At 33.8% G+C, this 24,291-nt stretch overlaps 1 protein-coding gene across 5 annotated transcripts in view; it reads left to right on the top strand.

Annotated features, from left to right (window-relative positions):
• MLLT10 (MLLT10 histone lysine methyltransferase DOT1L cofactor) overlaps positions 1-24,291 on the top strand; it is a 138,740-nt gene that overhangs the window by 44,983 nt on the left and 69,466 nt on the right. For 4 of the 5 annotated variants that reach the window (XM_085318345.1, XM_085318347.1, XM_085318350.1 and 1 more), the window contains 4 exons: positions 2,195-2,304; positions 7,642-7,745; positions 10,400-10,493; positions 12,365-12,460. In XM_085318345.1, coding sequence (XP_085174471.1) covers positions 2,195-2,304; positions 7,642-7,745; positions 10,400-10,493; positions 12,365-12,460 — 404 coding nt within the window. The remainder of the gene's footprint in view (positions 1-2,194; positions 2,305-7,641; positions 7,746-10,399; positions 10,494-12,364; positions 12,461-24,291) is intronic. The other variant, XM_085318349.1, reaches the window with a different exon arrangement.

Raw genomic sequence — 24,291 nt, 5'->3', positions numbered from 1 at the left:
TCCTCTCTAGAGTGACTTTTTTTTTTTTTTTTTGGTTTATTCCTGGTATATTTTGTGTATTTCTATAATAACGTTTAGTTGCAAATAAGTGTGACTGGAGAGCAAATTTAGTTCTGTAGGTGGTAAAAGCTTTTGTCATTGATTTGTGAATAACTAACTGAAGAATGGTCTTTCAGTATTTTGAATTGCTGCTTTTCTACTGGCTTAACGGCCTTTTTAGATGAATTTCTATTTCAAATTTTTTCTGGAGAGGAGACTTCAAGATAAATATTCACCATTAACACCATGTTAACATTTATGTGGTATGAGTCTAGCTTAAGGCAGTCTGCAAGTATTAGAAAAGTTCTTATAAACACTTATTCCCTGAAGATAATGTAAGTAGAGAAGAAAAAAGACTGAGTTTTTTATAGGCTTTTTCACTGTGTCTGTTAATGGTGATTTTAAAATGGTCTATTGGAACCACTTCTAAAAGCAGCTCAAGTTGGAAGCTTACACTTTCTTTCCTACTCTTTTATTGCTGTCTGGTACATTTTTGTATGTGAAAAATTTCTACAAACTATTTTGTGAATTAAATGATGAAGCAGTACAGGTGCTCTGTTTAATTGAGGACAAAATACTAAAATGGTACGGTATGGGTTACCAGGTACATGAATGTAAGTTGTGTGTGTGTGTACTTTTCATTTTCCATGTAAATCAGAAATATCAATTTAGTAAACAGAAAAAAAAATCTATTGTTTGGAAGCAACTAGAAAATGTTCATGTTTTAAGAAAAGGGTAAAAAGCATTTTTACAGAGAAACAAAAGAAAAGCAAGCCTTGATCAACACAATTCCAGATACTGAATACTGTTCCACAATCTGAACAGTACTACTGTAAGTAAGTAAGACTTTATGCTGAGCTCAGCTGAAGAGTCAAAGTGCAGTTGTGTGAAGGTTGAGGACTGTTAGATTCAGTAGAGTAGTTACAACAAAAGCAGAAAACTCAAGATGAAAATATAACCCCAAAAGGTCTCTGGTAGGGCTGTAAATCCTTACGTTACAGGATGTATTGGCATAAAGGTAATCTGCTTGGTTTATCTAATATAATCTTTTGGATTATCCAACCTATTTAGGACTCTCATTTTATATCCTTACTAGACACATAATTAATACAATCTGGGTAAGGAGAAAGAACAAAAAAATTGTACACCACAGAGTCAGAATAGTATTCCTATTGGGGGAAGTACAGAACTCATCTTAAATGATTAGCCACATAACGTTTGCTTTAGGCAGCTATCACTCTGTACTATGTGATATTACTCATATAATAGAATTACTAGTGTCAGTGCATTATTCTGTTTTGTTAGCTCTGTCACAGTTTCTGCTAAATTTAGCCTAAGGTAGAGTGTGGACAGTTTTTACCCATGCCATAAACTGTCCTCCAGTGGAACAAACCAGCGACTCTTAGCATCTGAAGATTCAGAGAAGCTGTGAAATTAGTAGATTTCTTTCTGAGTTGGTGTTTCCTCCCCCTCATAGAGAACTCAGACAAACAGGAACTTTTACTTCTTGATTTTGTAGATGTGATGGTAAATAACTAAGCGTTTGTTGGTGATCCCAAGTTAATGACTGAGAATGGGACTGTTGATGTGGATATGAAAAAATAAACTGGTAACACTTTTAGCAAGCAAAATATAAGAAATTTGATAGAGCTTTCTTTGGTGGTAAGSGGAGGACTGCTGGCTATAGAAAGAATACAGGAACCTAGTCAAATGAGGATGACTTCTCTACAAAGAAATTGTACCTTAAAGTCTTACATGATGATAATGCTTGCATGAATACTAGTTAGTTCATACGGTATTTCCCTTTTGCAGGAACTTGCGTAATTTGTAGGTGTTGACTATATAAATCTAAGAAATTCAAAGAAACAGTCCGTTTTTCTATTTGTGTGTTGTTATTTGTTTGTATAAAGCGTTACCATTGGCATTAAATGAAGTGTAATTTGCATGAATTCTCCACAGAATAAACTTAAAAATGTTACAACTCAACTTTATATAATATAAAATTAATGTTTTATGTTATTTTTGTCTGTATTAGTTTAAACAGTTAAAATAGTCCATGGAAAAAAAGTTCTAAAAGGTTATTTGTACTCTAATTGAAATGTCCTTTGAGCTTCAAGAAGGCATTAAAATTAAATACAATTATAACTTTTTGTAGGTTGGGCTCATGTGGTTTGTGCTCTGTACATTCCCGAGGTGCAGTTTGCAAATGTTTCTACAATGGAACCTATCGTGTTGCAGTCTGTTCCTCATGATCGTTATAATAAGGTATAATTATGTGTGTTTGTCTATATTTATTTTAAAATTTGTGAGCATTAATAATGTAAAACTACACTTTCTAGAATTCATTTTACATAAAATACATACATGCCTACTGTAATGCTCTGTTTTCTTTTGTATCTTTATGACAAATTCAAGAATTAAGTCAAAATTCAATTCATCTTTAAAGTTATTTGTAATGCCTTACTATTTTTTTAATAGAGTAGGAACTGTCTTGTTAATTAAAATATATCATGATCTTTGAATATGGGTATATTTTGAAAAGAATGTGAAATATTTCTCATGGGTAAAAATATTATTACAGCATAAATGAAATAGTACTGTTAATTGCTACTAGGTCCTACTGCTTTAATATGGATATGATATTCATAAAAACTTTTCTCTCTCTTGCTTCCTCTTTGTCTTTCTCACTCACTTTCTCTTTTGCTCGCTCGCTTTCTCTCTCTCTTGCTTTCTCTCTTTTTTTTTTTTAGGAAAAAAAGCTATGCTAATATATTAAGGCAAAATCTTGCAAATTTCTGCCTTTGAATGTAGTATTCACTTTAATAGGATTATTTGCTTATAGAAGAATTGCTCTTAAATAAGTGTCAGTGAGATGGCATGTTTTATGAAGTGTGGCAAGGCTAACAACAACAAAAAATAATAAAAAAGTAATTTTAATGTTCTGTATTGATGGTTACACTTTCCTAATTGTTTCTTTCTCTTCCTCACTAGATTTAACTACCTTCTTAACTACCTTATCTTTTTTTAGTTTTCCTTCTGTAGGTAGCAAACTATCTGAATTTCTGGTCGGTGTTAYGACACATATTGTTCTTGTATTTTTGTTTTTACCTTGATACTCTTTCTTTATTTTATGGTGGTTTGTGGGCTTTGGAACAAAAGAGGGAGTAGGTTATATTAAACAACAACAACAAAAAAAAGACGTGCATCACCTCTGATGTTTTTCTCACAGAGAAGCCAGTCTTGTTTAAGTTGTCTTTGTCTCCTCCTGTTCTTATTTCTTTTTCTGAGTTGGTATTTTGAATGATTTTTTTTTCTCCTCAGAAATATCCACGTTATGCTTCTCTACTTGTTTTCGTATCTTTTTACGTGGGCCCCTACTGCCATGGTTTTGGACTTTTCCTTGTCTCTTTCACGTTTTCTTACTTGCTGTTGGGTATGTTTTTTGCCGTTCTTACCAATGAGTCAGAAAAGCCATGATTTAAATCTAGGTTCTTCTCATGCTGTCTTATTGGGTACTGCCTGAGTATTTGTATCAGTTTCTCATTACTGGTTTCCTTCATCAAAAACAATCAATAATGAGATCAAGGGCAGAGCTAATAACATTTCCGTGCTTGTACTGTGAAAGATGAATTTATTTTATCCTTTGTCCTTAGCTTTGGGCCCACAACATGTTTGTTTTCTACTTTTTCCTAAGCAGTAGATTTTTTTTATTTGTAGTTGTTCTCTAATGTACTTCTAAAATGTTTTATAAAATTCTAGATTTTGTCTTATCTGGGACTATTTCAACTGATGTCAACTCATATGACATGAGTAATACCTTGTAAATTTGAAAATTTACCCCTATCTTTTAGTATTACTTGTTCACAAAGTCCAAAGTTGGTCTACCAACTTAATACTTTTCATTACAAGTAAAGTCGCTTCTTGCTTGAACAGTTGTTCTTACAAATATATGACACATGTATAGCATAGACCTTGTATAAAGTTCCTCATATAGTCTTCCTACTAGCTTTTTATTTTCAGCTTTTCCCACTTACTGTTTTGGGCCTATTTTCTATGTTAACAATCAACCTAAAGCTACTTGCATATTGGTTGATGCAGTATATTTTAAGATATAATGAAACACATCTCAGAAATTACAGGCTGGGCCCAAACCTTGGAAATTATTATTATTATTATTATTATTATTATGTTATTATTTTTCTACATTTTTAAAATGTGCTCAGGTTTTGCTGTCTTCAGTTGGTCATTTTGATTCAGGGAGATACCAGATGTGGATTTTGGGGGAATCAAAGAAAAGTCTATAGTGCAGTTGCTAGAGCAACCTTGCTAAAACCAATTGAACTTCGTACTCAACAGGGGTCTGGTTAGAGCAGCACAGAATTCAGGAGTGAGTGACTGGCAGAGGACTTTTCCAGCTCTTTTGATTTTAGCCAGTGCTGTGTTTTGTACTGCTGTGGCTAAACTACCGTTTRTTTCTAAGTAGGCTGGCTTTGAGCTTGCATATAAAGTTCCTTGTGTAGTTTCTGCAGCATGTCTCAAAAGTGTTACCAGCCATAAGCAGGAATGTGCATAGAAAGAAAGACTAAGCTTATTTGGTATATCTGAATGCTGAAAAGACTAAAACTCTAGGAAGGAAATGAAATGAAGTGAGTCAACTGTTCTAATAAGTTATTCATTCTAAGTTATTTTAATTGCTTCAGGAATAGTCTATGAATTAACAAAAAGGTCAACTATYCCTATATGTTCATGAAGTGTTTTGCATTACCTTTTTTTCTGAACATCCCCAAAAAACAATACAACTACTAATTCCAGTCTTAGACAGCCTGCAATAACTTTATCATTTTTCCCTGTTCACTGTATGCTGTGTTTATTCTAATAATATATTAACACTTAAAAAATATGAAACTATGCAGAAGCACTTAACTCTGACTTTATGAATTTATAATGCATATTGTTCAGGAAGAAATTAAAAACTTTTTTGAAAGGTTGATGTTGCAAAAAGTCCTTTAAAACAATTATTGTACATTTTGAATAAATGTAAGTATATAATTAAGAATTAAAAAGGCAACCAATTACATTTTAAGATGCTTAATGCCAGTTTATTTCAGTCTGTCTGTCAAATTGGCACAACTTCGGTTGGAATGGAATGATTCTGAAAGAGGTTTTATTTCCTATGAAGTCCTATGTAATTCTGTRTATTTTTCTGGTTGCTGTTAGAAGGATAACATATGAAAACAGGAAAAATGTAAGTCAATGAAAATTACCATGAAGAAGATTATATACTATAGTCTTTAAAATATCATGACAGACCTCTCTTTGATTTTCCAGGAAATCATGTTTAATTTACATAGAATTTTGTGTGAATATGTTCATTCATTGAACACTGCAAATAAATGCAAAATTATAAAACACAGTAGTCTTGAATGCAAGAAAAATGTAGCTACACCAAAGTATAAGGCTTGTTGATACACAGACACTTAGCTACTGGCTTCTTCAGATTTACCTGCCTCTGAGGTGAAACCCCCCATATCATAGAATGAATCCCCTAAATGACTTGATTAATTAGTTAGCTAACGGGAAAGCTCTTTTCAAAAAAAGAATTGAACTAGTAGTTGTTCTCCTGTTAAGTGGATGTTACGTGTAGATACTCTCAATTTATTTTATTTGAGTGTTAGTTGTCTCTTTCAGGATCTTTTGAAATTTAATGATAATTGTGCATAATTACTGCTTTTTGGAACCTCTTCAGAGTTGATTAAAAAAGTAAATGCATTTGGACTCCTAAGTTAACTGCTACTGTAACTTCTAAATAAGCTGTTCTTCAAATTACCTTTTGCTTTGCAGGGCTTTTCCTTGCCTTGTCTTCCCCTCTGTCTTTGTTTCTGTGGAAATGGTTTGAATTTTGAATCTTTGAAGGAAAAATATTAACAGACAAGTAAAAGCAGCTTTGCAAACTGTGTATTGTGCAGTTAAAGAAACTTACACGTGTCGTGTTCTTTGAGTAGAGTTTTCTGGCTGAGTCTGAAGCTTTATCTAATGCTGTATTTTCCACTGAGTTTCGGAGRAGTTTAGTGGTCTCTTCCCTTAGGAAGTCTGAAAAACAGTGCTGCTGCACATGGGTGATGCAGAGCCAGATTACACTTTGCAGTGCCGTAGGGTTTTGGGGAGTCTAGCAGTTGCATGAACTTGCAAATGTATGAATGTCGTAAGTCTTCTACTATATTAAAGAAAGGTGAAGTTTAATAATAATAATAAAGCTCTTAAACTGTTTTCTACCATCCATGCTCAATGTTCTATTTATTTATTAATCATTCCACTTACTTTCTTTACATTACTGGAAGAGGTTGCCATACAATAGCAGCATATCTGCTATAGAGTAAATGTAGACAATTTTGAAAAACAGAAACTAATAAAAATTTCTTCTCTTTGCCTTCCCACCTAAGAGCTTCTAATGGGTTTTCCATACAGGTAGTAAAGTACTGTTGACAGTTTTCACTTTAATAAGATTCCGTTTTATTTAAAAACAGACAATTGACTGCATCTATGAAGGAGGATATTTTCATTAAGAATCAATTATCAAATTATTCTGTTTTGCTTGTGCCATACATTGCAACTAGTATTATAAATACGGTATGATAGAATCTCTATGACTGGCATTTCAGCAGTTAGAACAGTATAAAATGGAAAGAGATGTAAGTTTAGCTGATATTTTTCACCAAGGTGTTGACAAGTTATTGTAACAATGTCTATTACAACAATTTTGTTTCCATACAGCTTTCCTCCTTGTTTATGATTTGTAAATAAAAATATTGAATAATGAAAAAGATTTGGGATTTTTTAAATCTAATTTTTTCCATGTTAATTGAAAACACTTTCCAAAATCTTATAAGTTGCTACAGTATCGCAGTAAAAGAAAGAAAYTGAGAGAAATGCTGTGAAAAGATTATCAGGGCAATTCAGGAAAAGATTCTTGCTAGGCCTGTTTCTAAGATGATGTTTGTGGGGCTGTCCACATCATATTGAAGTTAAACACTGATACATCATATAAGTATTGAAGCATCTGTGAGACCTCTGAAAACTATTTTCAGCAAAAATACAAATAAAATTTTAAGTTAGCAGTTTTTTAGATGTAGTTTGTGTAGAGGTATGCGCATGTATGCTGTAAGGTGTCTTGTGCATTTAAGTGCTCAATCTAATTTGATGTTTCTGAATGCAACCTATTTAAGACTGGTAATATTAAATGAATACGTGAAAATGATTGTGACCTAAAAGGACATAAACACAAATTTGAAGGCAGGGAAAATCCTGAAGTCTCATGTTATTTGCCTTTAGGTGTTTGACCATTTTGACTAACTGAATAGTGATATGGAATTGAAATAAATTAATAATTTTTGTACTGCATTAGGGTTGATGAAGTGTTGTGCAGATCCTATCTAAATGTTCTATTAGGTTATCGCCTTTTACAAAGAAATGTGATTTTTTTTTTACAGATTTCTTACATAACCTTAGCTGCCAAATCCAACAGATCTTTTGCTAGAAAATCTGTTAGTATCATGGAACTTATTTGTATGCTTTTTATCATGTTAAGTATTTTCTCTTTRATAGACATGCTATATTTGTGATGAACAAGGCAGAGAAAGTAAAGCAGCCACTGGTGCTTGCATGACGTGTAATAAACATGGATGTCGACAAGCTTTTCATGTAACGTGGTAAGTATATATTATCATTTAACATCCCTGTAATCATTTTCAAAAAGGAACAGCTGCACGTGATATTTCTGAGGCATCTGTAGTAAAGTGACTCTGTTTTGTAGCTTGTGTAGAATATTCAGCATGATGGAGTTTACTGACAGTGTGACCATAGTAGCATAGACATTGTTGTGAGCTGCAAAAGGTATCTGAGAGTACTCTCTTATGTTGTATTAGCTGCTTTGTGGTCCTGTGAATATGCTCTCAGCTCGGCAGTATTAGAGTTATGAATTGAAAGCTAGCTGATGGGCCCGTATAAGGTTTAGTACTTTTTCCTATGTTCTTTTTTTTACATGATATTTTATATAAATACAGAAATAAGAAACACTTGTTTGTTTACCTGCTGATTTGACTTTTGCTAAAAGTAAGATCAGTAGAAAGTAAATCAGACTGGGGAACAAATCAGTTACTGAGATGTACGTAAAAATGCAATAAAGTTATCCCCAAAATGTTTATGAATCTGTACCAGGAGGGGTGATTTGCCTCACGAGGTTTATCTAAACAGTACCTTATAACCTAAATTCTTAACTTAGTTTTCATCTACAACTACTGAAGAAGAAACAGGCCATGTCTACCATCTGATTCATAACACTTTATAATACTTGGGTTTGCTTGCATTCAGACTTGCCTGTCTCACTTTATGGACAAAGAGACTGGATAATTAGATTAAACTGCATGTCTAACAGGTAGAACCTGGCAAAAAGAATCCCATCCCCAGATTTCCTGGGGACTGTATGTTTTTTTAGATTCAAGTGAAGTCTCCATCCCCAGATTTCCTGGGGACTGTATGTTCTTTTAGATTCAAGTGAAGTCTTTTTGCAAGAGAGCAGTTTTTTACAGCTGTCTAGGTTCATAAGCTCTGGTTTTATCCATGTGTTTTATGAGTGCCTCAATGTACTTATTCATTTGTCTGTGTGCCAACTCAGTCAAGGAAATCACATTTGCTTATCTACTTAAATGTATTTTCTTCAGGGTAATCAAATGATATTTTGAATGTCTTGTGCAAGTCTTAAAGGATTTGATCTTGCAGTCTAGATGCTTTCTTCGCAACTCTACGTGGCTTCATTTGCAGTCAGGGCTTCTGTGCATTTTTATTTTTCTAAATACTCAGATATCTGGCAGGGTGCTGAAATTTTATTTTTTCATAAGCATCTAATTTTTCATTGGAAATGATCAATGTCAGATTCGGTTTTATGATGAAAATGGATTTGTTCCTGAGAACTTATAGACTACTTACGATTGTAAAAAAATGGGTGCATCTAAGTATTAGAAGAGGAAAAAGTCCTTTTCATCTCTTGTTCTTCTTCATCAAACCCTGTTTTTAGTGAATGTCATAAAGAACATGAAAATATATTCAAAATGAAAATATTTGTATCATTCCTAATCCTATCATTTGTTAGAATTTTTTGATTCACTGGGAACAGCTATGTGTTGTAAAATGATACCCAACCAGAAAGTATCATGTTTTAAGGAAAGTACTATTTTTAAGGATATTGAGAGGCTTCTGTAGAATTTGTAAAACGGAGGGAATATGTGAAAGCTAGAAAAAATAGAGATTAAGCTTGAGCTGTATCATTCTGAGTTAACAAAACTAGTCTGGGAAGAATGACCTTTAATCTATCCTGTTGGTTTTGTTTTTTATGCCAATCTTAAAATGTTAAATCTATGCCTGAAGAAATCATGTTGTTGGGTTTTATTTATTTATTTATTTATTTGGCATCTGCTGTAGGTGTACGTGTATTTAGGAGAAAGTATTTATGGATTGCCCGAGAACATAGTGCATAAATTAAAGGGAGGTGATTTTAAAAAGTGAAAATAAGCTGACGTGTATGTTGTTCTTTCACTTAAATATTTCCTTGCATCTTTTTGACTGTAACATTGTATTATTACAATAATGAAAGTGATATACAAAATGAAACTGAAAATTTTGGTTTTCAGTGTCCAAATTCAGTAAAGAAATTTGTCCAAGATTTAAATAAAAAAATAAATCAAGCTTTTACAAATAGTGAAAAGCTAATTTGACTTTAAAAGAGGGATAAAATAGGGTAGTATTAGTCCAGACAAGGAAACCTGCAAGTCTTATTCTTTCTAAATGGAATTATCCTGCCACAGTCTGTGTTAAACCAATAAAATATGGTTTTGCCTGACATGTAAAAACTCAAAGTTTTGTTTAGGAAAAAAAAAAGTATTTTTCTTGGCAGAATTGGAAGGATGCATACAATTCTAGAACAATTTCATCTTATTCACAGGATGGTTTTGTTAAAAGCTATTGTTTCCGKAGATAATTTCTGACTTGAGTTTGAACTAAGAAGCGTAATAAATTGCTTAATTTATTTGTGGGAGTAGCTGCGTAGTAAAAGCAGACGTTTAAGCTATACTTATGTGCAAGTGGCTTGTAGGCCTGGTGCCCTTTTCATAGTCTAAAAATGAACCAAATATTTGTTTTACTTGGCTACAAAAGTTATTTAGGTGCTTGCATCCCTTTAAGTCGTTTGTGTTTTTGCAAATCTCGTCTGTTAAATGCAGATGCAAGTATGTGTACATAAGCAGCTGTGCTGTTCTAGTGTGAGTTGATATAAAATTGATTTTCTCAAATGTTACTTGGTTTGTTTTAGTGCCCAGTTTGCAGGACTTCTTTGTGAAGAAGAAGGCAATGGGGCAGATAATGTCCAATACTGTGGCTACTGTAAATATCATTTTAGTAAACTGGTAAGTATTTGTTAAGTTCCATATGTAAATTGCACTAAYTAATTATATTTCATTAAAACAATGTTTTAATCACAATTATAGAAATACTGGCTAAAAATGTATTATGTTTTTATAAGTGATTACTTTCTAAATGTGTGTTTCTCCCCTTTGCCAGAAATAGCATGTGTATTTAGGCTTTTTTAAAGCCAGTCCTTTAAAATTATCTAATTGCTGTAGTATTTTCTTTTGCTGTTTGATTAGTTGGCTTCTAAGAATTTAGAATGTTTTGGAACAATCCAGAAATATTTCTTTCTTTTGATATCCTATATGTTGGAGAATAAAAAAGCCCTCTTTCTCTTCTATTCTTTTTCACTGTTCTTCCCTTTGTTCCTCCTCTCACTGTGTAGCTAGTGGCTATTCCCTACATATAAGTTCTCTGAAACACAACCTTGAGGAAATTACTTGAGGTTTGATGCAAAAACTTTTAAAATTTCTTATTTATTTCTGTAGGTTTTTGGATCAGATCTCTTGAGTATTTTGTATCACCAGGTTGCCAGTGCCAGATAACTCTGTGTGTGTTTGTGTGTACAYGTGTATGTATGTATGCATGCATGTGTGGACTTGAAGGACTTTTAAAATTATTTAGAGTTTAATTCAGATTCTATTGTAAGTGTGCCTAAACTTGCTGAGTACTTGTTTTCACTGCTGAAAAAAAATCAAATACTTTGGGGTGACTTTTGAATAGGTTGTGATGAGGTAAAAACACAGGGCAGATGAGCCATTTTAGCTTTCTAGAAGATAAACTTGGTGAGGTTAGCTCTGTGCTCCTGTGTATATTGATAAGTTTGCTTCATGATAAAAGGTAGCCTGTACTTAGCTAAGATTTTTATCTTGAGCAAAGTATACAAAAAGAACAACGATGGTTCATTATCTAGCAGTGAAGGCAAGCTCTTACACTATTACATGTTTGATCTGAATGTGCCAGTGCAGGTATGACTTGAGAACATGTATGTATATTTTAAAAGCAAGTTTAATGATAAATAGCTCTGTGTTAGACGTGTAATTAAATAGTTTCCTGTTACGAAACCGCAGTGCTTACAGCAGCAAAGACAGGCAAGATCGTGTTAGCTTTCTAGTGTTTCTTTAGGGATATCGTGACTGTCAATACCTGGTAAATGCAGATATTTAGTATTTATTACCAAAGATAATGGGTGGTGTATATCTGTTGTACCACTGAAAACTGGAGTTGATCGGATACTGATCTGAAGCATCTTTATAATGCTTCCTTAGTTATGCTAGAATAACAAACATTTTTGACACTGGCCTAGCATAAAGTATGTCAGGTCCCAGGCTAGGCTCTCAAATACAGAAATTCACATAATTATGTCTGCCGCTTGTTAATACATATATGAGCATAACATTTGGTATCCTGTTACTACTTTTAAAATATTTTTACAAATAAAAATATTGCAGACTCGCCACTTGACTAATAAATCATGGAACCATGGAACAACCTCCTCAAAATGCACTTGAAGCGTATAAGGATGTTAGTACTGTGGTCTCACATGATACTCACATGAGCTTAAAAACTGGAAAATGCTTTTAAGCTTATTTTAATGTTTGAAAAGGTAGCATATCTCATTTTTGTGGAAAGCACGTTTTGTAAATTCATGAGGTGTTATAAAAAATATAAGAGTAAACTTTTTGTTTTGTTCTGGTATACACTGGGTAGTCTTGTTAACTTTATTAGTGTCAGTTATTTATCAATTTTTCAGTTATTGGAATTTTTTCGCCTCAAGTAGTAAGGCATTTTATCATTTGAAAAGCTTTATACTTTTTATTTATTCAAATGATTCCTTTTCTATATCCATAAATATGTTTTCTCTTTTTAGAAAAAGAGCAAACGGGGATCTAATAGGTCATATGATCAAAGTTTAAGTGATTCTTCCTCTCACTCTCAGGATAAACATCATGAGAAGGAGAAAAAAGTAAGTGGATTTGTCGTTGCTAATCTGCTTAATAGTGGCACATCTGCTTAATAGTGCACTTTTTGATAAACATTTAACTTAATTATTGCTGAAAAGCATGAAGGAAATCTTGTTCCTGAAGCACTGAAAAATAAATAATACAGATGATAAACTAGAGATACTAGTGTCCAATGAGAAAACATCTTTAGATGCATTTGTAAATGCACCTTCTTTTACCTGTTTCTTTATCCTCGGTTTTGGGATATAGACAAAGAGATCTACTGGGATAGCTGTTTTTCCAGGCAACTTCCTCTGTCATAATTTCCCATCAGAGAATTTTTTGTGACTAGATGGCAAAGAAAAAACGAGTGGACATTTTAGCAAATATTTTCATGATCAGGTGCACCTAACTTGTTATGTTTTAATCTATTCTGTCTTCTTTTACATCAGAGAACTAACATCTCTTGATGTATTTTAGTGGTATTGGCATTGACCTGTGAATCTTGCAGTGAGATTATAAGGAGCAATGCTGATGGCTAATTTCTATCTTTGTTGGCTTATTTTTTCAATGCTTAGTATATTTTTAAAAATGAATTTTAATTTTGTAGTGATTATTACTTTCCATTTTTAGTGTTACCAGATTTATAATTGTCTATGGGAATGTTGTCATCTAAATATATCACAGTGAGAAAACAGACAGTGACACAATAATTCAAATTTACTTTGGCTCCTTTTTAGCCTCTCTTCTACGAATATATGTGAAACTGTTAGCATCCTGTACATCTAATTTATTCTGTGGCTATGAGTGGACTTTGTTCTGAATAATACAAAAACATAACATAAAAAATGAAATTGAAGAACATATTGACCAAATGTATATTAGGAAGGGATATTTAAAAACAAATGCCAGTCTTCAGGCCTTCACTCTCCCCAACATTAAATTTGTTTTTAAGCTCACATCCACCCTATGTGGATGTTGATCTTTGTTGTTGGGTAACCTTTTAAAAGGTATGCTGAGATTTTGTTTCTGGTGTAGGTGAACAGTTCTGTAAATACTGTCTCTATTCACCTGGTAATTTGGTAGTGTGTTCTTTGTGATGCAGATGTACTGCTACATTTAAGTTTATGACTAAAAATAACAAAGAGGATGGAGTTTTGGCAAATTTTTTTTTTTTTTTTTCTTAATAACATAGAGAAACAAACAGTCTAGAAATAAAGGCTACAGAAATACCTGTAAGTTAAAACCATACTGATATTTGCCTTGGTTTCAGTGCCTTGTCACTGCTGTATTGCAAGCAGTGTTTTGTCAAAATGTATGCATTGAGTTTTACACTGACAAAACTCTGACGTTGAATTTGAAGAAATTTGATGCTTATAAGTTGTGAGTGTAAGGCTAGTTTTGGTCTCATCTCTGAGCTGTGCAAATTACCTTTTTTTTTTTTTTTTTTAAGTGACTTTGGTGGTATTATGCTGCTTCAAGTCATAATTCCTGTAAAATCTTAAAGGAATATCAATATATCCAGTAGTTTTACCTGATAGCTGAACAGCTTCTCCTGTTTTTGAAGTGTCTTGATGTGGATCTTCCAGACCTAGTTAGTATTGTTGTTTGCACTTGCAGACCCTGACCTTTTGTCTGTGACTCAGAGAGGTTTGTTAGAAACAGGATATTAAAGTTTCTTCTACCTTTCATGAACTGGAACATAAGAAACCAAAAGATCTCATGGTTTGTAACACCAAATGAAGCAATATGATTTGATGGAATTACCTATTGGTTAACCTTCAGAAGTTCTCATAGTATGTTACAACATATTCACTTACCAATTTTAATTTGATTTATATATTGTATAATAATGAAGCTCTATTCCAGTTGAGACCACAGATGGGTGAAGTTGCAATTTCCTAAAGTTATTAATAACCTAACTCTTCTTAGCTATAGACCGTTTATTTGAGGTTTCTATCTTTAATATTTTATAATTAAAGACTGGTCTGTGCTTTGCTTCTCCAGTCAGTAAACCATGTGTGGTATGGATGCTCATTCTTTTGTTGAAGTTGATTACCTTTTGCATGCGATAGCTCATTTGGTATATTGTGCAGATGGTGTTCTGTTACTGCAGGTCTTGCCTCTTTGTTATTTAGTTCTTGTGAAACCTTGGGAAAATACAGACTGCTGCTCTTAAAAGACATAGTCCCAGAGGAAAAATGACTGGTGATGTAGTTTTTGGATTGCTGAAGAGAGTTGATTAAGTAAGGAAAATAAAGTCCCATAGCTGTGCTAGCCCCCATCCCCTTCAGGTTTTAAAAGTATTTTTGCTATTGCAAACAGAAGGGAAAAATATCTTTGTTGAAAAGCTGCTAAACTGGATTATAAAATATGAAACTGAGACACAAATGACAGAAATCCTTCAAGAGGTCTGTTGGTCTTTAGTGCATAGGATTTAAAGGAGTGGTCTAATTGTATTTCCTACTGTAGGCAGAAAAGTGTTCTGATACTTGGCTGTGAATGATGTTCAATGGTCAGCAAGGAAATTACATGCTATTTTTTGTTTGCTTTTGCTAGACAATAAAACTTAGGTCAGTAAAACAGGAGTCTCCATGTTTTTCTGCCACTAGCATCTGTGACAAGTGAATGTGCTTGGTTTTACAAGTAAGAAGATGATGTTTTATTTCTTTCTTCTCCCAGAAAGACTTGGTATTGACTTGAAAGCATGGCTCAGCTGTTTGTTTATCTCCAGAGTGTAACATTATCAAATGGTTACTTTGATCAAGCTATTTGATTATAAACTAATATTCACAGTTTGGAGAAAACAGAATTCTCCAAAATTCTGTTTCTAGAAAGAGAATTCTATTATGTGACTGACAAGTAAGAAAGTTGCAGGCACATTTTAATTTAAAACGGAGTTCCTGGAGTAGCTGGCTGACCTGTTCTCTAAAAAGAACTTCTGATAATTCTGAAAGGTCTTCAGAATAACTCACTTTTCAGGAAGGTAAATATTTATTTTAATAAGATTTTCTTATATAAGATTGGCAATACTGTTTCTGTGTTACATAACAGAAAATTTTTATCGATTTGTAAACCTGAAGCAGCAGTTTTACACACAAACCAAAATTGTTGGTTAAATATTTCATTCTAGATAGTTCATGAAAAATTTATATCTTGATGTTAGATTATCCAGCAGAGAGATTTGGAGACCCACCATTCCAAATATATTTATCAAGAATTTCATTCTTGTTGCAATTAACAATCAATAATGAGCTGCATACATTAAGCCCTCTATGTTTGTATTAAATATGCTTGATATTTGAAATGAATTGTAAGTTCTGTGTACCGAGAAGCTTTGAGAATTGGAAGTTGTCTCAGTAGGTGATAAATATTTTGCCCTCTTTTAAGCTAACAATGTCTTAATGGTCTAGTCAAGTACAGAAAATGGCATTTGAACAGCTAAAAGAATAGTAATATTTCAAAAGAGGTAAGAACAGCTAATGTCCTGAAGAAAGGATTGTTGAAACTATCTCAAAAATAAAGTCTTTTGAGGAAAGCGAGAAACAGATTTAAATCTGAATGGAACCGCAGAAAAATAAGAAAGGATTATGTTATTAAAACATGTATTCTCATATTTTTTCCTTTGAATGTAACTTGAGAATGAATCATAGAAAAATTCAGGTGAGACGGGACCTCAGGAGGTAGTTCATTGGTCCTCCTCAAAGGCAAGTCATCTATGAGATCAGACCAGGTGAATCAGGGCTTTATCCAAACTAGTCTTGAAAATCTGCAAGGATGGAGACTGCATGACTTCTCTGGGCAACCTGTTCCTTTGACTGGTTGAGCTTCAGATTGTTTCTTCTTATATCCGATTGAACCTGTCTCATATCAATTTATATCTACTGTAAATGTAGTAGCACATGGATTCTGGATATTTGGCTTAGGTACATAGGTCAGCTTATTCAGTTTGTCATATAGGTAGAAAGAGGCTGTCTTTTTTGGTGCTGTTTCAGAAGGTGACCAAGTGGCATTTATTTATTTATTCATGCATGCAGGCGTGCACGCTTTTTACTTCTCTCACTTGATTCTTTAGTAGACCTTTGTAATTAGGTACCTCTCTGCAACTGTAATTCATGTCTTGGTTTTCAGAAATAGTTTTGTTTGCTTTTACGTAATCATCCTTTACTTATGCTAAATTATAATTAAAAATCAAGATAGTCTTGATATGATTTGTTGAATCTTATAACCGAGGTTCCAAACCATTGCAAAGTAAAGCCCAGCACCAATGCCCCATTAAATGCAAGAAAAAACACTGTTGTTTAGCTGTATACAAACTAGGTTTCTCTCGAGAGGTGGTAACAGAGATGCAAGAGAAGAGGTGTCATCTAATGGTTGGAAATAGCTAACAAAATACATTTGGTTTCCAAAGGGTAGTATGAAGCACTTTTCAACTCTTGAAGGAATTTGTAGCATCCAGTAAATCATGCTGGACCATTCTGTTTTAAAGAAAAGCTGTAGGAAAGTAGGAACTTTTCGTTACTATTATTATTGCTATTTTAATCTTGCTTCTAATAAACTCTTAGTACTTTGAAACTACTGCTGTGGCCTGCAGAGACAAATGATAACTAATGTATTTTTACACACTTAAGAATACTTTCTAGAAATTGGCAAGTTGCAGTACTATTTGTAGAGTGACGTATTTTGTGACTGAGACTCCATAAACCTGTAACTAATATACTTGGAAAGGCATTGTTTTTCAGTGTAATTATTTTGGAAAATATGATGGGATCCACTGGAAAAAAAAATCCTTCACTTCTGAAGGATTTACAATGTTAATCATTATAAAACAGGCTGTGTAACTTGCATGATCCTAATTTGTAAAGTGTCACAAGTTCAGGATATATTAAAACTAACCTTTTATATTGCCAACCAGTGTGGGTTTTTAAAAACAAAAGTTGAGAAAATGATTTTTGTTACTTTTATGTAGTTAAGCCATTGTAAAAACGAGAGAAGACAATTTGCCAGATGATGAAGAGTCTAAAATGTAAGTCAGTATTATAGGGACAAAGCTAGGAATTAAAAGGAGACTAGAGATACATTAACGCTTCTCAAAAAGAGGAAATATTCTGTGAAATTAGAGTAGGAGATTCAAATCCTAAGATACTGTCACATAATATCCCAGTAAGGTGTCATACTCGTTGTCTAATTGTTGGGCTCTTGAACTTAAAAATGGGATTGGATGTTCATCTAATTATACAATTTTGACATAATAATAATTGGTGGAAAGCCTTCGATAGCTTTACACTTTTGAGGTTTAACTCAGATTTTAGATTAAGTGCAAGATTTAATGTGTTGTGACAGCTTCAAAGCTGTCAACTGTGGGATTCCTCCTATTTTGGTGTTAGGTGGGAAGTTGAATTTAGACCAACTTTGACTCTGATCACCTATGACTTCCTGTGTTCATTACTAAGTCATTAAATTCCTTTTGCTAGGTTGAATTAACTTGAGAATCAAGARTTTTGAGAGGAGGGAGCATAAATGCAGAGCACCTTTATAAAAGTGTATCAGTTTTAAAATCATCACTATCTATTCTCAGTTGCATTTAATTGCCTGTGTCCAGACTGTAGCCAGTTGAGAAGGTAACTCCACTGTTACTGTGTACTGTCCTCTGTGAGCTTTGAGGCTYCACATTGTTAGTATCTAAGAGGGAGCTTGTTCAGTGACTGATAGAGCAAGAGAAATTCACATTACTATATGAATGATGTTTTCTGACATTTTAGACGATCACTCTTAAAGAAGTTTCTGATCAAGGCAAAAATACCTTTCATCTACACTAAACTAGTTTCCATGGAGTTGATGTAAGAAATGTAGATACTGTACTGAGCCAATTTCRGAAAGTTGTCAGTACTTGAAATTTCTTTGTACTGTTACCTTCTTCCACTTGTAGCATATTAGTAATGAAGAAATAGGCACTTACCAGTAATCTTGAGAAAAGGTAGTTGTTTAGGGTGATTTTTCTCTACTTCTTTATCTGTAAATCCGTTTGGAAGCTATACTGTTGTCATATTAGAGTAAATTTATGAATTTCTCTTTCCTTACAGAGCTTAAGGGAGGGTGGTTTTTTCTCCTCTTCCAGGAAGAATGATATAGTTTATACTTTGTTTTTCCTCTTTGTTTTTGGAGATTTGAATAATCTGATCTTTAGGGATCCTTAAAGCTTTCCCTTTCTGCCAGGTAGGAGCAGCATGGGTTGAAGATTGGAAATGCTTTTACTGTTAAAACATGTAAAGCTATTTATTTTTCTAGAAAATACTAGTCTGTGGTAAGAGGGTGGTCTGAAAATGTTGATATGGGTAGCTGTCACTAAATAAACGCTGAGCTGAAAGTATGCATTTCCCTTTATAATACGTATTTAGTCTATTCAGTGCATGTACTTACAAAATTAATATCAAATATGTAAGGATATAATTAAAAAAACTGGATGTGGCTTTAATTTAATGATACAATTTGAAGCTCTAGAATACTAGCTTAGTTGCATTCTGTTACTGCTCCACTAAGACTGCTTAGTCGCTGTGGGAGAGATGCATATGTTGCTTGACATTCAAGTATAATATCCCTTTTCTAGGTGTCTAAGTGTTTGCCTCGAGTGTTTTGGGGAAAAACTTCTGCCATCATGAGGCTATTGAAGAACACCTTGTTTTGCTAATGTTCCTGGCAACCATATGTTTGGAAAGAACTACACCAGGAATGTTAAGCTTGGCTGGGGTTGATTTCTGTGTCATTTTTTTTGCCACTTTTGTGAAAATTAGGCAAGTTTACTAGCAATGTATATTTATAACATTTGAAAAATGACAGTTTACTATATAATAAGGATATCTTATGTTCTAGTAGGTGAATTACCCACTGTTCTGTTTGTACTAGCTTTGGTCTCAACTGAACAGTAAAACTGTTTGCCGTGGTAGCTTTGAGTGCTGTGCAAGATAGCATTAGGCGCAGACCTGGGCCAAGCGCATCCTGCTTATGTGTTCAAGATTTGGTGTGCAAAATTTTAGGTGGGCTGTATTGGTCCAGGCCTCACAAATGAAGGAGCTGTGTATTTTGAGTACAGAAAATCAAGAGTGACTCTTAGGATAGGAAATAAGGAAGAGCATGCTTGTGATCAAAGACTGCAAATGGGTAAGGAGTGCTGACTGGAGAGGCAAGCCCGAAGCAGTGACACAGAACCTCAGGGCACTATCACATGTGGTTGGAGAGTGCCAGTCTGAGGAGAGTGTAGAATCCAGGTCTCCAGGAGCCAGGGCAAATATTTTAAACGCTCAACTTTGGCTAAAGGGAGTTCATTATCATTGTTGGCTTGCTGCTTGTTGTGCCTTTAAAGAAAGGTGACGCCTCCTATTTTGAGGAGGAAAAACGTAAACTTCTAAGAGTGATGTTCTGTACTCCTGCCGCCCTACTGTAGCCTTTAGGTTGTTAGGCCCCGAGGAAGGACTATCATTTGAAGCGTATCTCTGCTCTTGAGAAGGTTCTGCTGACTAGCTKTGTGTTCCTGAATTACATTCTGCGCTGTCCAGGCTTCCGTCATGGTTTGTGAGGGAACCTATGTGTGTGTATCACGGCTAGTCTGGGGCACAGGCGCTTAATACTCAGGGGCTTTAATGTTCTGTACAGCCTGTTACAAATCACTTCCTAAATTCTCAAATCAAGTGTTAATTTATATTCCTAATTTTCTGAATAACCAACTGTGGGAAAGAATAGGAATGACCTGCCAAACATCACATAAGATTCTTGCAATTAAGATAGACTGCAGTTCTCCAGGTTACCATTCAGCTGTGTGAACAATGGTTCCCTCTTGAAAAACAAAATYTGATTTAGTGCTGAAGAGTCAATTTATGGTACTGTATGAAGCTGGGTGTTGCAAAGGCAATTTTAATGGTGATTCCTTCTGTTAATTGCTTGGCTTTATAATCTCAGTAATGTTAATTGAACATAAGATTTTTTTGAGTAATGTTTTAGGGAAAAGAAAACTTCAGCCCTGTCTCAGTAATGCAGAATCCTCCATTTTTATTGATTCATATATGTGGTTTTGTTAATCAGTTTAATAATTTGACTGTTTAATACTTTTAACCATTTTTAAATGCAGACCAAAATTGTAAGAATGCTAAGGATAACTAGAAGAAAAGTGTTTCACAACCACTTTTCAATTATTTCACTTTAAATATTGAAGTAATACTAGACAAATATTGGATGAGAATTATGTGGCATGGATGCTAGTGATAATACTTCTATATGTTGAGTTCTCTCAAACTGTTGAAATCAGAGGGAAAGAAGAATGACTAAAACCTCTAAAAAACTAGTTCAAAAGTATGCAGGATGTGTAGCTCAGTGTATGGATGACCTTTACAGTTTTTCTGTGAGCCACAAAACCTGGTTCCTGTTTCTTAATCTTTAAGTCTGTGTGGAATCCCTGGTGTTTAAAAGAGGCTGATTTCAGGCTGTAGTCTTTTTCTGTTGGTGCAGGGAAAAGTAATATTTCTGTTCTTGACCACTTGGTTTTCTTGAACATTGTAGGGACATTATGGGTTATTTTTACATTTTTATTCTTGCCAAATTGTATCAAAATTCCAAAGTTATTTGGGAGGGCTGATAGAGGGTGTGACTGCCTAAACACAGTTTCTTTAAAAGATGAGCATATCTGTATATATTCAGTAATATATATCTTGAAAACTTGCAGGGTTAAGAGCAAAGGTGGTATCTGGTTGGTAGATTTGTTTCCTTGTAAGATCTGTGTTCGCTTGTACTTTATTCTGTGTCAGTTGGTAATCGAATAAAGCCGCTGGAGCTGACATCAGCTGGTACAGGTGGCATGGCAAAATGATCTCTTACGGAGAGAAAAAGAACTATAGTAAAAACTATATAAGTATATAAGCTTTTTAAAAATTTAACTTGAATGTATTTTAATAAGAGGAAAAGTAAGAACTTCAATTTTATTTCTCATGTATATCTTTTGGCTATTTTTCTAAACTTACAGTAGCATATCATGAGAAAAAGAGTAATGCTTTTAATGTATCTTGGTATAACAAGCACATACCAATAATGGTATTGTTTGGCATATGGGATTAGTAAATTACTGTAAAATTACAATGACAAATTTACCACCTTAGCTATACCCAAGAATTACTCTCTGTAAGAGAGTATTTTTTTGAGGCTGCATTAGCTGCAGCCATCACTTTTCAAAGTCTACATTTTAGTCTTCTGCTTTTCAGTATAAAAGAAGACAGCAACGAACTAAAAAACAAGCCCTGCAGAACATGGCCAGGAAATAATGGTGATTAGTTGCAGTGTAGTCTCTGTAGACTGCAAAACTGCGAATGACAATGAGTCCTTGGGTGATAAGGATCCTAAAAAAAGCTCTCTGAAGAAATTCTAAATCAACTATTTTCTTTTTTCTTTTCCTTTTTTTTTTTAAAAAAAAAACAAAAATTGTCCATGTCCATTGACACTAGCACAGATGAAAGGTGCAGGGAAGGACTTCAGAGGACGAGCATTAGCTGTTACTTTTTTGTTTCCTTTATGGAGCTGCTACTTCACCATGGCTTTTATAGGGATCTCTGAAGGAACACTGAGCGAGTCAGAATTTTGAGCAAAGCTTTACTGCAGTAAGTTCTTTCCAAACTCATCAAAAAAAAAGTGGTATTTTCTAAAGAACAATCCTATCATTAGTCTGGACCTCTTCCTTACTTTGCAGGGTTCAACCAGAAGACTTTCACAGAATCACAGAATGGGTAAGGTTGGAAGAGACCTCTGAAGATCATCTAGTCCGACCATTTCCATTTCAGTAAAAAACAAAAACAAAAAAAAACAACAAAAAAAACTATATTATATACTTCAAGTATAATTAAATGTTCCTTACATTTATTTTGTTATTTATGTTATTTCTGCAAGTTCAGAGTGTTGTAACAGCACTTACTTTACTCCTGAAAGTTGGTACTCTGGCACATTAAGATAGAGGAAAATAACTTTTGAATAACTAGGGAGAAAAATGGGCTTGAACATCTCTTGCTTGAAAAAGTTATGCAACTAAGTGGCATCTGAACATTAAAAATAGGTCATTGCTTGATTTTTGCTTTTGTTTGTATATCTTCCTAGATTTTAATTCTGTAGCTATAACTGAAAGATGTTGAAGAAACAAAAGGTTCTCTTAAGGTATACTTTTTTGTTGTCGTTCACTCATTCACTGAACTAGCTTAACTCTCTAAAGCAGCAGAAAACTTATCTACTTTGATTTTTGTTGTTGCTAATTTAACAGTTTGAATTGGCACTCAGGGTGCCAATGAAGGTGTGACAAGCTAAGCAATGTGGCAAAGGGACACAAAGGAGTGAAAGGGGTGAAAATTTTTTTCTGATGAACTGTTAAATACCTAACATTATTTCATGAAACTGTTCTGAAGTACTGTGGAAACATCTTTGAGGAAAGCTGTGCCTGTGTGATTAATTGCAAATAAGTGTAGATAAACATGCATAGAACAATTTACAATATAGTTATGCATGGAAATTTTACGAGYTAATATTAACACACCAAGAAAGCCAAACTCATCCATTCCATCTGTTTTAGAAAGTTATCATTCACTTGCATTGTTCAGTCTTTCCAGATGTTGAGGACCAGAACATATGAAAAGATATATGCGATAACATATTTATTCTGTTGGTAACAAATCAGAGTTAAGATATACTTAGACATTTATTCTTAATAAGGTAGGTTAGATACTATTTTCATTCAGTAGTTTATGATAGGTGTTTCACCTGAAAGTATGTTAAACAAAATGAGTGAGCAAATGGTGATCTTTAGTGTGATTGTGATTCTCCAATATGTAAATCAGTTAAAATAATCGAACGGTTGGAACCAAGCTCCACTCTTTAATAGTTTTGTAGATTTGGTCTTTGTGGAAGAAATGGAAGCAGTTAAAATGTGCTTTGTCTCTTCCTTTTTCCCAAAGAGAATAATGTACAAAAGGTGCAATAGTATTCAAGAAGTTTGTACCATATTTTTTTTCTTATCTTGCAGCCTGTAATTACTGGAATTAAGAAAGTGTCGCATGACTTAGTGGGTAAGAAACAAAAGCTGAAAAATGAGCTCCTTAATGATAAATAAAACTTTCCGATTAATTGTGACATATGAACCTCTGGTTATTTTTAGTTGATATTTAGTGACTTCTTAAATCTGGGCCCTTGAATGTGTTGTATAAGCTACGTGCTTAATGGCTTCAAGGCAAACAGGCCTTATTTTTCGTATAGTTAAAAAAGATTTCAGGAGCTGCCTGAATCTGGCCCACTGAGCTACCCTATTTGTGAACTAAGATTAAAGTTTGTTTGGTCAGTTTTGTAGTCTGCACTGTATTGATTAATGTATTCTTCCTTTGAGTGTTGCATCTGCCAACTCCTGCTTTTACAGAATGTAGGATTGCATTTATCAGATTTGCAGTTATCTTTAAAAAGTATGTTTGGAATACTTGAACCCATGAGTCTTTAGATATTCAAGTCTGAGGATATAAGTGAAGTGCTGCTGTTGAACTGGCTTTCTTTGGATCTGTGGCTAATTAGAGAAGAAGTTTTTTAAAAAGGTGAAGGTTTGCTGAGATTTGTCCATGAAGGACCAAATGTTACTGCTTTTTCTAGTAAAGATCACTACTTTGTGTATCCTTTCAGAGTGACTTAGTCAAAAATTTTCATATTTGTTAAATATTATGAGAATTCATGTCCATCTGTTACTCCTTTTCTGAATTTACAAGTGTATAGTATTTCAAAACTCTCAATATTATGCCTTCTTTGCATCTTTATTGTGAGAAGAGGGTGCAACTGCAACATCAACTTCTTT

The sequence above is a fragment of the Rhea americana genome, unplaced genomic scaffold, assembly GCF_003343005.1.
Source record: "Rhea americana isolate MKP2758 unplaced genomic scaffold, rheAme1 scaffold_53, whole genome shotgun sequence".
In the NCBI taxonomy this organism is placed as follows: Eukaryota; Metazoa; Chordata; class Aves; order Rheiformes; family Rheidae; genus Rhea; species Rhea americana.
Note: the sequence above shows the minus strand (reverse complement) of the source record. Positions and strands in the feature narration are given on the sequence as shown.